General features: G+C 42.4%; 1 protein-coding gene across 1 annotated transcript in view; it reads left to right on the top strand.

Moving 5' to 3' along the window:
• Positions 1-15,725, top strand: part of GLI3 (GLI family zinc finger 3) — a 201,593-nt gene extending 185,868 nt beyond the window's left edge. Inside the window, exons 11-15 of the mRNA XM_041400044.1 lie at positions 4,716-4,865; positions 5,443-5,607; positions 8,414-8,704; positions 11,926-12,253; positions 13,435-15,725. Of these exons, the coding sequence (XP_041255978.1) occupies positions 4,716-4,865; positions 5,443-5,607; positions 8,414-8,704; positions 11,926-12,253; positions 13,435-15,725 (3,225 nt within the window). The remainder of the gene's footprint in view (positions 1-4,715; positions 4,866-5,442; positions 5,608-8,413; positions 8,705-11,925; positions 12,254-13,434) is intronic.
• The last annotated feature ends 224 nt before the right edge of the window (positions 15,726-15,949 follow it).

Here is a 15,949-nt window from a genome sequence, read left to right as displayed (position 1 = left end):
GAAGCTCTGTTTATGACCAGGATTATGTGCAGTGGGACTTGCTATAGCGAGGGGATGGGCCTGATGACCAGGAACCTGTTTCTAACTGTCTGTGGGCTTAAGGACAAATCTACATTCCCTTTGCAAAACACAGAAGTAAAAGTGTTCCCTGCAGGCCTTGCAGGTCAGGGACAGCTAATCCCCTTCCAAACCAGTTTCAGAGCTTTCCAGTCTGGTGCTGCCAGGCACAGCCTCCTGCCACATGTCCTCTGTGGGCTCCACAGCTCTCTTGTGCAGCTGCGGGATGAGCTGTGTTTAGCTGTGTTTTCCATTGTGTTTAGCAGCCGTTCCATGTGTTTACCTTTTGCTGTTTGTCCCCTATGCATCAAATGCAGCAGCTCTGCTGATTTGAGGGACTTTTTGTGGCAGTACAGTACAGGGGGAGATTTGTGCTAGAAGATGGGTTAAATGCTGCTGCCTCGCTTAATGTCAGTGGTGAGATCTAGTGAGAAGTTATTTAGCACCTCCTTTTTAATTTTTAAAATACAGGGAGATAACTGCAAGAAGATAAAAGTTTGACGTTGTTGTAGAACTGAAATTAAACCTAATTTTGGTAATGGTGATATGCTTTTCACTTGGCCACTAACTTACCACATCATACCAATACAGCATGGTCTCTTCCCAATTTATTCCTACACTCTAGGGTAGCAAGTCTAGGTTGGAAAACAGAAATGTGAGATTCTTGCAGAAAATTCTGCTCTTGCCACCAAATAGAACTTTGCTTTCAGAAGCAATCTCAGTTGCAGTGACATTCTTTTTTGGGTGTTTCTAAATTTTTTGCACTGGTATGGAGAGGCTTTTCCTCCTGCTGTTTGATGTGCTGTGAGAGCACATTTGGCCTTTGTTTATGTACTGAATAGCTAACAGGTACCATGCAGTCAGCTAGGATGTGTGCAGATTCTCCTTTCTTCTAAAAACCCTCTTGGAGGCGGGAAATGGAACACTAAGGTTATTGCAGATCCTACCTCCACTGTCACCTCATCTGGTGCAATATAGAGTAACAGGTACAGTTGGTATGGATTATATGAGAACATGCATGATTTAAGGTGTTCCCTTTTCAATAGTATTTCTTACCATGTAAGCATTTATGCTTCCAGGATATTGTGGATTGAATTTCCTGTTACCTCTGGTTTTTGAGATTGCCCAGTAGAGATGACAGGCAAACTTCAGCCTTGATTTCAATTAATGCGGTGGGGTTTTATACTCTGGAATTGAAATCCATCTCAGAGCTTCCTCCTTCAAAGGCAGGTCATTCTGAGACCAAAATCAGTATTTAGGCCAGCTCCCTCTGTTTGTTTTAGGGTATTTTGGAACTGGATGGTAATAACATTTTTTAAAGAATAGAAAATGAGCCAGGACAAACAGAGGTTTGGTAATAAGCATGAGGTAGCATGTAAGTGACTGGTATTCTGCAAATGACCCCTTTTCAGCAGCTTTTTGGAGCTGTGTGCAATGGGAGATAGCTTGTAGAATTCCAGCTTTTAATGGGAGCTTTTTTTTTCCAGGTCAGAAATTCTTAATAATACAGAGCTGATGCTTCAGAGCCTTATGCTAGCAAACCTGACACTAGGGAGTAATATCATTGGCTTTCATGCGCCTATTTACTGTAATAAGGATTACAGACATAAGTAAAACTTGCAGGTTTGGGCCCACGAAATTAAAAGAAAAGCCTTTTCACACCCTGAAACTGCATCAAAATTCAATTTCACCAGGAAAAAAAAATCCTTCTGATCTAGTCCCTGGAATGTGACATTTCATGGGTGTAATAAGGTTACAAACAGATTATAAATTGAAACCCTATAATTCCTTATTGTACTCTACCAAAGCTTCTGCTTTGCATAATACTCTTATTCCTGACTGTTCTTTGTTTTACAAGCTCAAAACTGCTCATTTCCTCTCATAATAGAGACTAGGGAGCCAAAAACACCGTGTAAAATCCAAAGGTAATTATCTGAGTCAAAGAACGTGAATGCCAGAGTTCACAAACTTCTGAACTTTTCTAAATTATGTTGCTTGCACAGTGAGACCTCCCTCCTCTTTAAACATGTCACAAAAATTGCACATTCTTTCTGCCAAATGATAATGGTAAAACATCCCAGTGTAGATTTAGTTCATGGTTTGCATTTTTGTAGTTCTACCTATATGTCCATAGCAGATGACTGATGAGTTTTCTCATAATAACTTGAGCAAGTGAGGGTGTTGGATGACAAACACTGTGAATCTCCTTACCTGAGAGCACTGCTGGTGCTGATTTTCTAGTTAAGTGTCTTCCTCCAGACCAGCCTTTCAGTATTTGGACATGTTTGTAGGTCTGCTAAAATATGACCACTCTGCAAAAAGCAATTAAGCAGCTCACCTGTGAGCCAAATAAATTACTCAGATTAGTAGATCATAGGCTCATTTATTTCGGTGAGGATCCTCAGAGGGATTGAATGAGAATGAGATGGATTTGCAGGTGAGCTCTCAGGGGTCACTTGCAGCATCAGAGCAATGAGGGAAAACAGCACAAAGAGGAGTTTGATTGTAGGAAGATCAAAGAGTCTAGGAAAGGATTGATAGAGTAAGAGAGCAGGGCAGATGCGTATGGAGGGCCACAGTTGTGAGAGACCAGAGGATGATCATAAGATATTTGACAGGTAAGCTAGTGATGGAGAGAGGCAAATGATCATCACCACTCTCAGCAAGCTTTGTCAGCTGCTGCAGTGAGCCTGGGCTGGGGAGGGAGTGAGGAAAGGACTTTTAGGCCCATGAGAAAGGTCAGTTTTAGAGGATTCTCAAGCTGCTAAAGGTTAGAGGTCTAGAGTACAGGGAGCAAGCTGATTTGCAGGGACAAAGAGAAAAAACTGTCCTATGGAGATTTTCTCTGAAAAAGTCTCCACGGTGCCTGAGTGTTCACACAGCAGGAGGTAAAGGGAGGTGCTGTGGTGAAGTGATTGATCCAGGCTTGAGGTTTTTGTATCGAATGGAAAGCCTGTGTCACACACTCAAGTTTCATCCCCCTCGTGGCTGTGTAGGTTTAACCACATAACACACAGTCTGTAATGTTTATTGAGAGATTTGGCCATGAATTACTTGAATGATTTTTTTCCCTTTACTTCTTTCTCTTTCAAGAAATAGCACACATAACCCTCGTTGAACTCTCTTAATGCCATTTCACAGCACAGGGCATGTGTATGCTTGTGGCACAGGTGTGTGTACTATGAATACAGATCTGCACCAGGAACATTAACTCTTGCAGATTACAAGTCATATGTAGCCCAGCACCTCTGCTCTGTTCATGCATCCTGTGCCCCATAACAACTTTTAAGAAATGGCAATAAAGTTTCAGAAAAAGATCTGTCTTCTTTTATAGGCAATGGATGTCTGTTTTCCATGGCAGTGGTGCATAATTTTGAACATAAGTGATTTTATATGGCTTTCTGTCTGATTTCAAGACTTCAGAAAAGACTTGGATTATCTTCTTTGTGTTCCAGTATGAGCTAATGAGTTTCTATACGGCTAGCATTTACTGTGGGCCCATTATGGAACAGATAGAGATTTCATCCCTTTGCTGTGATCAAATAAAAACTGGAAAGATTTTTTGGTGGTACCTTAGTGGGAATGTCATTCGCTGAGTAATGCAGCCATCTAGTGGCACAATGACAGAAGTACGGCAGTGTGGAATGATTTCTCCAAGAGTCGGGAGGATGAGTCGGGTAGCTCCTAGTGGAGAAAAGACTCTGAAAGTCCGGGTGTAGTTTTCTCTTCTTTTGTTTTCTAAAGCTGTGAAAAAAAATTGAAACAGTTAAACCTTTAAAAAAACCAAACCAATTTTGAGGCTGGCTCTGCTTCACTTGCCTGTTTCCACTCAAACACAGAAAGAATTCAGTCCATTTTTAAATGCTTTTCTGAACTAGATATTAGTGAAAGAAAAAGAGCAAGCTAATTTTGTGGAAGAGTACAAGGTACACAGCCTAGCCCTGTCCTGCTTCTGGATGCAGTCACGTGGATGACACTGACCACAGAAAGACATGCCTATGAGTCCGCAGGGCTGGGGCAGCTGTCACTCTCACACACATTCAGACAAAACCAGACTTGGCAATGGCAAAAGCTGGCTTGATGTATGCTTCTGTACTCAGAGTTCATGTGCACAGTGTATAGGGGTTTATTTCTGCTGCCACGATCTGTACATGTACTGAACCAAATACACTTATTGAAAGAAAATATGGGTAACAGGGAGTGAGTTAAAATTTGGGGTGGAAACTTGGTTTAGCAGTTCTGTTGATTTTTCAGGTTGGAGGATATGTTTCTAAAGGCCTGATTTTGTAAACCTTGTTTGTGTTGAGCAGCACTTAAGTACCGCTTCCCTGCTCTTCAAAAGCAATACCCAATGTGAATCACACAAGTGGAGCCATGCATGAGATTATCCAGGATCCATTTATCAGCTTGTATCCCTGAGGCCTGATCCAAAGCCTGTTGATCTCAGTAGAAAAAAAACATGGCCTTAGCGGACTTCCAGTAGGATGTATCATTTGAACCCTGTGGTCACTTGGAAGTGCAGATGATCTTACTCTTTTTGTACTGCAAGGATCTGAATCACACCTGAATCTCTGGTGCTCTTCCAGTGTGAAATTACAATAAGGCTGCAGCTGATGTTGTATTTCTGTTAAGCTGTGACCTCTATTCTACTTGAACAGCATATCAACAATGACCACATACATGGTGAGAAGAAAGAGTTTGTGTGCCGATGGCTGGACTGTTCCCGGGAGCAGAAACCTTTCAAAGCCCAATACATGCTGGTGGTCCACATGAGGAGACACACCGGGGAAAAGCCACACAAATGCACTGTAAGTAAAGAGGCCTAAGCTCGAGGTTTGTACAGGGAAGCTGGGGCTGTGCAGAGAACAAACAGAGCAGGACGAGTGCTGCATTCCCTGAGCTCGTCTGTCAGACTCTTTTGGAGAAGAGACATGTCTGCTTTGTTATCCAGCACAACCAGATGACAAAAGCTTTAGGAGAGGGGATTCCCTGGATGATTTGGCCCACTTCCTCAAGTTTAAAGTACAAAAAAGCCCCAAAAGCCATTATTAAACATGGCTCAGTTTGCTTAATTATATAAAGGCACTTTCTCTTACAGAGCTTGATATTACTGCTGGCCATCAGCCTCCTGATGGCTTTGCAATGTGTTTCAGACTTAGTCAAAGTGCATGAATACTGTGCTCTCTTTTAAGAGAAGATTTACGTAATGCTGAAAGCATTTGAACTTGAGCTATGGTGGAGTATGCTTGGATAAAATTAAAATCAAAACTACGTTGGACAAGGTTATGAAGGCTTGGAAAATTTCTAAACTTTTTTAAGTCCACTTTTGCTGTTTTCTGCAAGTCCAAAGATAAAAACTAAACCAGATTTATTTCTTGTCTGCAGTTTGAAGGTTGTACAAAGGCCTACTCCAGACTAGAAAACTTGAAAACGCACTTGAGATCTCACACTGGAGAGAAACCGTATGTGTGTGAACATGAAGGCTGCAACAAAGCTTTCTCCAATGCATCTGACAGGGCCAAGCACCAAAACAGGACTCATTCCAATGAGGTAAGTAAGAACAAAAGATTAATATAATTCATTGTTGAACAGACTCAGAGTGTGGTCATAGCAATGTATTACAGAGGACAGGCAGAGCAGCCCTCTGCAACCTGAAAGGAATGTAAGTTCTGGATGCCTCTTAGCAGCACAGTATGTCCTGCAGACTTGGCATTTTATTACATGTAGGAGAGTTTTGAATGAGGGAGTCTAATGGAAACATGTGCATTAACCAGGGACAGATCCTGATTTCCCTCTAAAGCTGGGATCATTTTTCCCTCTGGAGCTGTAAGGGCTCATTGAGTGTCTGGACTCATCCCCTTGTCTGTGTTGGCATCAAGCATCTGCTGGGATGCAGCTTCCCCAGCATACTTTGGGGTGCTGCAGGCAGCCACAGTGTCCACATTTGAAATAATGGGGTGCCATTTAAGTTCTGAGTTATGCCTTTTCCTTCTTCTTTGGCCTCTTCCACTCTTTCTTTCCATCCTGAACAGACCTCATGGACTAGGGATGCAGCAGAGGAAATAGAACCTTTCTCAAGGAAACCAGATGTGGCAGTCAAAGCTGTTTCCAAACTCTCAGTGTAACATCTCATTATTACTGTGTTTCCTGTTACTGCTGCCTCCTTTTTCAGGAAGCACACCATCTTCTTGCATTGTCCATGTTTTATTGCCCCATTTCAAGTTGCACTGAGAGTCACATCATGTCAGTCTCATATCTCAGAGTCCACTCTCTCCTCCTTGACAGGTCCCTATACTCCTTCACCTCTAGCCTAAACCTGGAAGTACTGGAAGGGCAGGACATACCACAGCAGCTGCATCTATTTCCACACAGCTTGTATCTTTCTCTAGCTGGCTGTCAGGTCTGTCAGGTCTGCACACAGGCATATCTCCAGGGAGCATTCATCTTCTTCCAGTCCCCACCGTGCAGCATCTCTTTAGTCACAATGGAAGAAAAGACACTGCACATCTCTGAGTTTCCTCATCCCTGCCTGTGTGTATTTTCAGCAGCCCAACTAATAATGGCACTGAAGCCCTGCAGCGATTTTGTGAATGGTCACCAAGGCCGAAGGAAGTTCACCAAGTCCTGCCAATAGCTGCCTGAACTTTCTTTTTTCATTCACTGTCTGAACCAACCTGTGTGCTGCCTGGTTGATGAGTTAGACCTTGTCACACTTAGCAATGTGACCTGCCCCGTGTTAATTTTGTGTCTAACAGTCAGTCAACCAGAGAAATTTTATGCTGCACATGATTTCTGATCGGTGCAGCCACAGGGGCAAATGAAACATTTCCTTCACCATTACTTCACACCAAAACAGGCTAATCTTCTAAGGAAACATGTACTGGTGGAGTGATGTGAGTACATTGAAAAGCACAGACCAAATTCAGCATTTGCTTGCTGTGCCATTTTGGTTTTAAGTAGGTACCTACAGAGAGCTTTAAAAGCAGCTGACATATCTTGATGACGATATGCCTTACTCATGCAGAGGAGAGCTAAGTGACTTGTACTTCCATTGCAACCTGAGAAAACCTGCCTCAGTAGCTCAACATCATCTCTAAATTGCTAATTTTTGCTCCTATTCAAGTAAATGGGAGGGTTTTTCCTCTGATGTCAGTGGAAGCAGCCTCAGGCCTTAGACAGCTATGACGAAGCTATATTTGTCAAAGGCTCCACAGTGCCATGTGTAAGCAGAGAGAGAATCCCTCTGAGAAGCTCTGCATGAGGGTCTCTTTCTATTTCTTGAGGGCTAGTATAAAAAAAACCCTTTAAAATAGTAGTTTCTTGGAAACAATTCAGTAATGAAAGTGAGTGAACAATACTTTGCTTCCTGAGGCAATTAAAGGACTTAGGAAGTGCTCAGCTCTTCTCTCTAATCCCTTCATAATGCAAGAAAAAAAGGCTTTGTTAATTTATTAGACAGTAAATTTACTTTATTCTACATTGCTTAGTGAACTATAGAAATCCACAGATAAAGAAAGTGGTTTTTAAAAAAATGAATGATGAGTTATGCTAGTAGCAGTAATAATAGTGCATATATTGCTGCAATGTGAAAATGTTAATGGCACTGTATCTTATGCTTTGACATCATACTGGTTATCTGAAGGAGCCAGAAAGAAAATACCTCCTCACTTAATTCTCCCTGAGCAAATGGCCCAGCAACTTATGAAGGAGGTTGTTTCTCTCAGTGTCAAGTAGTAGGTACCTACTAGGATACTGGGAATGCTATCAAACTGCTGAGGGCAAGGGACAGCGCTGAGAATTAAAGCAGTCTTCATAAATTGCCATAGCTGAGTTGACTTTTCTGCTAAGGTAAGTGAAAGCTGTGCCAGTTGGTACCCATGAGCGACTGCCCTCAATCAACTGTGCAGCACTAATTGCTACCTTCTGAACCAAGGGGAACTAATGGTTTTGACTAGGTGCAGTCACAATTTGATAGGACAAGGGGTGATGGCTTTAAACTGGAAGAGGGTCGATTTAGATTAGTTATAAGGAAGAAACTGGTTACTGTGACGGTAGTGATGCACTGGTAGAGGTTTCCCAGAGAAGCTGAGGGTGCCCCATGCCTGGAAGTGTTCAAGGCCAGGTTTGAATGTGGCTTTGACCAAGGGTTCCCTGCCCATATTGGGAGGGGAGTGGATAATTAGATAATCTTTAAAGTGCCTTCCAACCCAAACCATTCTATGATTCATTTGCAGAGACCATAAATTAGGTAACAAATTCACTGTGAAAGCGTGTAACCCCATGTGTGCTCCAAGGAGTTCTTCAGGAGTCCCACGTGGAACAAAATCTGATATGTGTGGGTTTTGTGTCTTGTCAGAAACCATATGTGTGCAAGATACCAGGCTGCACGAAGCGCTACACAGACCCTAGCTCTCTCCGGAAGCACGTGAAGACCGTGCATGGCCCAGAGGCACACATCACCAAGAAGCAGCGGGGAGACATCCACCCAAGGCCTCCGCCACCAAGAGACCCAGGCAGCCACTCTCAGACCCGGTCACCAGGCCATCAGACTCAGGGTGCAATTGGTGAGCAGAAGGACCTCAGCAACACTACCTCAAAGCGTGAAGAATGCCTCCAAGTGAAAGCAGTCAAGTCAGAAAAACCAATGGTATGCAATACACCGTGCCACTCCCTTTGTCCTGTTCTTCCTGCAAGCAGTTAATAATCCCTTCATGAAATGCTCAAGTCTGTAAACTAGTTCACAAGGTTTGGTTTTTTGAGGTCTTCTGTGTTTACATTGTAAAATGTTTTTTAAAGCCTAAGAAGTAGCAAATAAAAAGATTACAAATAGTCTGTGCAATATAGAGTAAGTGCAGTGCTGGCAACTGCCACAATAATTGTTTCTCTTAAAAATCTCCATCTTCTGGAATAAGCATAGTGTGAGAAAATCAGAGTTTTCATTAAAAAAAAAAAAAAGAAGAGTTTTTTCCACTTTTCTGTTTCCAGAAGAAAGATGAATCTGAATCTTGCAGACTGAAAGCCAGAATAAGAAAAAAAAAACAAACAAAACCACAAGTCCAAATGACTAAAATGATGATATTGATGATCATCATTTTTGGAGAACCTGGGAAAGCAATCAGATTTTAGGGGCTTTTGGGTCATGGATCAAACTGAAGCAAGATGAATTGACTTTCTTAAACAGCAGATGGGCATCTTTTAATAACATCTCTGTTGTGATGTGACCTCTTATGTTTATCTGATACTTACTCAAGTTAACCTAGTGCAAGTTTAACTAAATCAAGTTGAATTGACAGTCTGCAGGTCTTTTCTCTGGTTTACCTCAACATATTGCATTAAACTGTTGAAAGGATTGTATTCTGTTTTTTGAGATGCTATCTTAAATACACAAGTTGTTTTATTTGCCTGAATTTCATGTGACATCTGCCCTCTTCTAAGGGTTAATTCAAAGGCAGCCACCCCATCCTCTTCCCCATCTGGGTCTATGATTCATCTGTATGCAGCCCTTGGGGACTACAAATATGAGCCCTCCAAATTCTGCTCATACTGTTAATCATGCTGCAATTCGAAGTGATTACTCACTGAAATATGAGTTACTGCTATGTTGTGCCTAAGGCTTATGCTCAAACTGCTCAGTATTAATACTCAATTCAAAACCTTTGAAGGGTTGAGAGTAAACTCCTGCTGAAGTCTAAAGGAGGTCCTCTGCCATCTTTGGTGATAACTGCCTTAGTTTACAAGGGAGCAAAATCTCTTTTGCTCTGCTAGGTAAACATGTAGCATTATTGAGGTATGTTGAATGTAGTTTTAACAGGAAAATTTGTGGAAGAGGGGTACTAATGCCTATAGCTTATATAGTATTAAATATTTCTCACTGAAAATTATCTTTTAAAAATAAGTCTGTGTTTCTTGCTTTTCATTGCATATATGAATTAAGGTATATTTTCTGGTTTTCAACTAATCCAATGTCTTTTCTGTCTAATGCTTTTAAATGTCTTATTCTAACTTCCTAAGGACAGTGGGTAATAAGGTGAGGGCATTTTAACTTTTCTGCTATTTTTCTTATTGCAACATTATATATGTTTTTATTTTGGTCTTCTGCTTGTTGTTCAGTCCTTCCTTTATTTAGTAATGTGCAATCCATCAAGCGCATTCCCAGTTGCAATGTGTTGTGAACATTTTGCAACACTTGACATGTGAAAAATGTGGCTTATATTGGTGAAATATCTTCAGAAATGTCTTTGTGCTTTACACTTTAGATGAGACATCCATTTTTTTTCTGTATTCCACATCTAGAAATATATGTCTTGCATTATACAGTTCTTATTTCTGTGCCCTACCTCACTGTGATCTTCACATGTGCTACAAGAACAGGCTTCTGAACACTATTACTCTTCTTCCATATGGCATGGAGCTATTGTCTAGAAGCACAAACATTCTTCCCTATAATAACTGTTATTTCTATTCTTGTCACTAAATCTTCTATGGCCAGGATTTGGAAATGAACTTGCTCAGTATGGCCTCATAAATTCTAAGTATCAACATTCAAGTTAGAAATAATAAAATAGTTATTGAATCTCAAATGGACTCCTTAGGGGCATAGGAAACTACAGCAGTGCCATGAATCTGTCTTCATTCATTGATGTTTAAAGTGAGAGTCATCTCAGGCACTTCAGAAATTCTAGACAGCATTTTTCATTAAAATGTACATAAAGATCACAGAGTGGCAGGAAAAAAACCCCAAAAAACAAAACCACATCAGAAACATTAAAGTTAAATACTTACATGAAACTGTTCTTGTGAGCAAAATAATACTGCATGCCCCACTGATTTGTGATCACACTGATAGAACCTTACACTGAGATATTAAGTCCAGAGACTTCTGTCTGTTGTCCTCTGTTTTGTCTCTCAGTTTGTTCATTTTCCCATTCTTTTGAGAGAATTTTACAAAAAGTCTGAAAAATAAAGCTAGCCTGTGTTTCCCCACAGCAAGAGTTCTGCTGGGAGAGCAGCAGGGAACACTCCCTGTTAAGAAAGAAAATGTTATTGTGGCATGTTTATATCCCTGCCGATTAGCAGTCTGTATTGTCTACTTAGTTCTTGCATTTAAAATTTTAAATTCTGATGAAACAAAGGATTTGATTTAGTAGATCATCACCTTGATTCAGGGCAGAGGTGGTATAAGTTAGGTATAAGAGGAGGTAGAAGTTAGACCTGAGTCCTGCCAGGATCACGGGATGCTGATAATATGATACAGTATTTTTTGCACTGATGTTTTGTGCTTGTTTTATTACATGCCAATATTTCAAGCCAACCACTGCTCGTAACAATGAGCCTTAAGCCTGGAAAATGCTTACATTCTTTAGCCACAAGTCTAATTAAAAAAAGCCAAATTCCAATGTTGTTGGAGTCTTGTTTGTTTGTTTGTTTGCTTGCAAGCCTAGCAGTGTAAACTAATACCTTGTAACATGGCTGAATTCTGGTTTGGTTTTTCTGATCTGCAGCTTCGGTTGGGAACAGCACATAAGCAAAGTAGGGCGTCCATCTGTACGTGCTCACAAATGGCTCAAAGTGATAGAAGTAACTCTGGGAATAACTCGGATAAAAGTCTTATAGAGGTATATTGTATACCATCAGCAACATGTGAAGGCAATTTTAGTCTTGTGAAGGCAATTTTAGTCTTGTGTTTTACAATGCCCTTCACTGCAGTTGAAGCCAATATCTAGAAAGCCTCCTTAAGAGCGATCACTGTTATCATTTAAGGCAGAACTTTTCTATACCTGTGTCTTTGGCTCCATTTAGCACAAATGTTCTGGTTAACATTGCTTGCTTAATCCTCATACTCTTTTGTCTCTGACTTCCCTCCAACAGACATCTCAGCCAAGCCCTGGTGGTCAGTCTACATGCAGCAGCGAACAGTCCCCCATCAGCAACTATTCCAACAATGGGATCGAGCTTACTCTGACCGGTGGTGGTAGTGTAGGAGACCTCAGTGTCATTGATGAAACCCCAATCATGGACTCTACCATTTCCACAGCCACCACAGCACTTGGCTTACAGGCCAGGAGGAACATGACAGGGACCAAATGGATGGAGCAAGTGAAATTAGAAAGGTTGAAACAAGTTAATGGAATGCTTCCAAGACTGAACCCCGTTCCACCTTCCAAAGCCCCAACCTTGCCGCCTCTCATAGGAAATGGTGAGATACACATAAGAGGAGTAATAACACTTTTTGTCCTTAATCTTGTTGCTTGCTAGCTCAGTCTTGCAACTCTTGCAGGAGTTGCACAGCTTAGGAAACTCAGCAGCTGTGAAATGGTTTATAAATTGATCACTTTCTGTTTATTCCTTCATTGCAAGTTCTTCTATCCCCCCTCTGAGAAGTCTGATAGTCCTGTGTTTTACAGAACAGGAGCTAGTGAGAGAGCCATGAATCACATTTTAAATTTTCCCTGCAGTTAAAGGTTTTGACCCAAGATCATCATAATTCTGTCTTGTTTTGAGACAAGGTAGAAGAAATAAATACCTGTGAGTTTACTGTATGGAAGTCTTTCTGTTGAGGCCTTTGCAAGGCAGCCTTTGTAGAGATATGGTGGGCTTCCCTTTAAATAACCTGTTCCTACACATAGAAGAAATCATATGTACAGATGCTACTGCTGCAGAGGGAAGATATCCATGAATGGGAGCAAGACAAGGTTGAACTCTGAAGATCCCCAGTTGTTTTCCTCCAAAGAGCTGCTCATTACTGAAATGGATGTTGCTGCTGCCCCTACTTTGCCTACAGCATGCGTGTAGGTTTCTGGGCTCCACCCAGCAGTGACAGCCCAGGTTTTCTGAGACCCATTCAATCAAAAGAAACTATGTAAAATTAAGAAATATATCCTGTTTACTTAAAACCAAACCAAAACAAAACAAGGAAACCAGCAAAGATGTTTTGCAGTTGTTAGGAGTTATTTCAAGAATATTTCAAGAAGTATTAGAAATGACCTTGAATAGCCTCCAATTTGTATATTTTGCCATTCCATGCAAATGCCTGTTCAATTATATTTTGCCTATAAAAAGCTCCCTTACGAATGTGTCCTCCTGGCACATCAGCCAGCATAGCTGCACTGCAGGCTGGAGTACTGCACCAGCTGATGACAGTTTGTGGCTACGGGCTATAAATTTTCTGCTGAGATTCACACTGAAATGTTACCCTTGAGTCTTCGAATTAGCTTTTAACCTAAGGACACAATTTTTATCCCTACTTCTTGCAAGAAAGAGCCCTGCTATAATTGGCTGTGATGATGTTCTTCCTCTATACTCCACTTCTTTACTGTGTGCTTTCTGCACCAGTTTCTGGATAATACCTCTTTGTTTAACTGTGAATTTTACCTACAGGTACCCAGTCGAACAGCAGCTGCAGTGTTGGAGGATCCATGACTATTCTGCCAAACAGGAACGAACTCTCAAGTACGGACATCACTGTGTTGAACATGCTGAACAGGAGGGACAGCAATACCAGCACAATCAGTTCAGCCTACCTGAGCAGCCGCAGGTCCTCTGGAATCTCACCTTGCTTCTCCAGCCGGAGGTCCAGCGATGCCTCCCAGGCAGAGGGAAGACCGCAGAACGTGAGTGTTGCAGACTCCTATGACCCTATCTCAACAGATGCCTCCCGGCGCTCCAGTGAAGCGAGCCAGTGTGATGACCTGCCAAGTCTTCTCAGCCTCACCCCAGCCCAGCAATACAGGCTGAAAGCTAAATATGCAGCAGCTACTGGTGGACCCCCACCAACTCCACTGCCTAACATGGAGAGGATGAGCCTCAAGACAAGGATGGCACTCTTGGGTGACTGCAGGGAGTCTGGAGTATCTCCACTGCCTCCAGTGAACGTCCCTCGAAGATGTAGTGATGGTGGGGCAAATGGTTACAGCAGGAGGCATTTTCTGTCTCACGAAGCTTTAGGAAATGGGACAAGGAGAGCCAGTGATCCAGTCAGAATGGCCTCCGACAACCTCTCTGTCCCTAGAGTCCAGCGTTTCAACAGTCTTAATAGCTTTAGCACTCCTGCTTTGCCTCCATCCATGGAAAAGCGCAACCTTGTTCTTCAGAACTATACCCGTTCTGAGGGTGGCGTCTTCCGCGGCTTCAGCTCCCCCTGTCCTCCAAGCATCAGTGAGAACGTCGCCCTGGAGGCTGCTACAATGGAAGCAGGTAGCAGTCTGAATGATGAGGATCTCCTGCCAGATGACGTGGTCCAGTATCTGAATTCCCAGAACCAGGGCATGTATGACCATTTGTTGAACAATGTCCTAGATAGCAACAAAATGCATCACAGCTCAGTTTCAGGAAACAACAATTCCAGCAACTTTGACCAAGCCCCTCCACAGAGCAGTCAGCATGCAGGTCCCGAGGCAAATAAGAGTGACTTGCCCATTCAGTGGAATGAAGTAAGCTCAGGGAGTTCTGACTTATCTCCTTCAAAGCTGAAATGTGGTCAGCGGTCAGTAGTGCAGCAGGCTCGGGCCTTCAGACTGCACAACAATATGATGGTTCAGCAGCAGAACCTGGAGAGAAGCAACATGGCCCAGCAGAATGGCTATCAGAACCTGATGGAGAACAACACTTCCTACAGTTTACAGCAAAATATGACTCTTAGCAGCGGAGCTGGGAGTTCTTTCAGCATGCAGTCCAACAAGCCTTACAGTGAAAACGTGGGCAGGCAAGCAATGATGTCTGGGGTGACAGACAATTCCTGTGGCATGGCAGTGCAAGGGCAGAAGCTCAGAATCAGCAACATGCCAGTGAATGGGAACCAGCAAAATTTCAGCCATCCCCTGGCATCCAGCGATCAGACCACCAGTATGGCAAATGGGATGCAGGACAGGAATATGATGGAACAGGAATATTTGCAAAGCCAGCCAGTCGGAGATGGCATTCGTTACCAGGGAGTCAATCAATCTGGTCAAATGATGCTAGGGCAGCTTAGTCCTACCTCACAAGGCAGCCTGTATCAAGGTCCACAGAGTTGTCCACTGGTGTCTCACACCACTGGTAGCCAGCCTTCAGGTTTGTCAGTGGCCAAAAGTTACCAGTCGTGCTCTAATTACAGCAGCAACAGACGGCAAAATGTGTTGAGAAACAACCTGTCCCAACAGCAAAGACACGTAGGTGATGGCAACCAGACGTACAGGGTAAACACCATTAAGATGGAAATGCAAGGTCAATCACAGCAGTTCTGCTCTAACATGCAGAATTACTCTGGTCAGTTATATGACCAAACCATGGGCTTTAGCCACCAAGCGGTGAAAACAGCTTCTTTCTTTGGTTCAGAAGCCAGCTGCCTGCTGCAGGGGACTGCAACGGAAAACTCATCTGAGCTTCTTTCCCCAGGGACTAACCAAGTGTCAAGCACAGTTGACAGCATTGACAACAACAGTCTAGAGGGTGTGCAGATAGATTTTGATGCTATCATAGATGATGGGGACCATGTCAGTTTAATTTCGGGAGCCCTGAGCCCAAGTATCATTCAAAATGTCTCCCGCAATTCCTCACGCCTCACCACTCCCCAAACATCTCTTACATTCCCAGCTATGCCTGTAAGCACAACCAACATGGCTATTGGGGACATGAGCTCTTTGTTGACCTCACTTGCAGAAGAAAGCAAGTTTCTTGCTGTTATGCAATAGACATAAAAAACAAAAAACACTTAGGAGATAACAAATGGGAAAAAAAAGACTCATATTTTTTAGTTGTGTATGTATTTTAGCAATCTCATCTCACCTAAATGGGATGTGTTTCAAGTATATTCCTTTTATGGAATAAGGACTCTGAAAACCCTAAAGTGTTCTAGGGAGAAACTGTCTTCCATTTCAGTTTTGAATCAGTATTGCTACACCCATTCCTTCCCTTT

The sequence above is a fragment of the Onychostruthus taczanowskii genome, unplaced genomic scaffold (genome assembly GCF_017590055.1).
Source record: "Onychostruthus taczanowskii isolate IOZ18803 unplaced genomic scaffold, ASM1759005v1 scaffold170, whole genome shotgun sequence".
Classification (NCBI taxonomy): domain Eukaryota; kingdom Metazoa; phylum Chordata; class Aves; order Passeriformes; family Passeridae; genus Onychostruthus; species Onychostruthus taczanowskii.
Note: the sequence above shows the minus strand (reverse complement) of the source record. Positions and strands in the feature narration are given on the sequence as shown.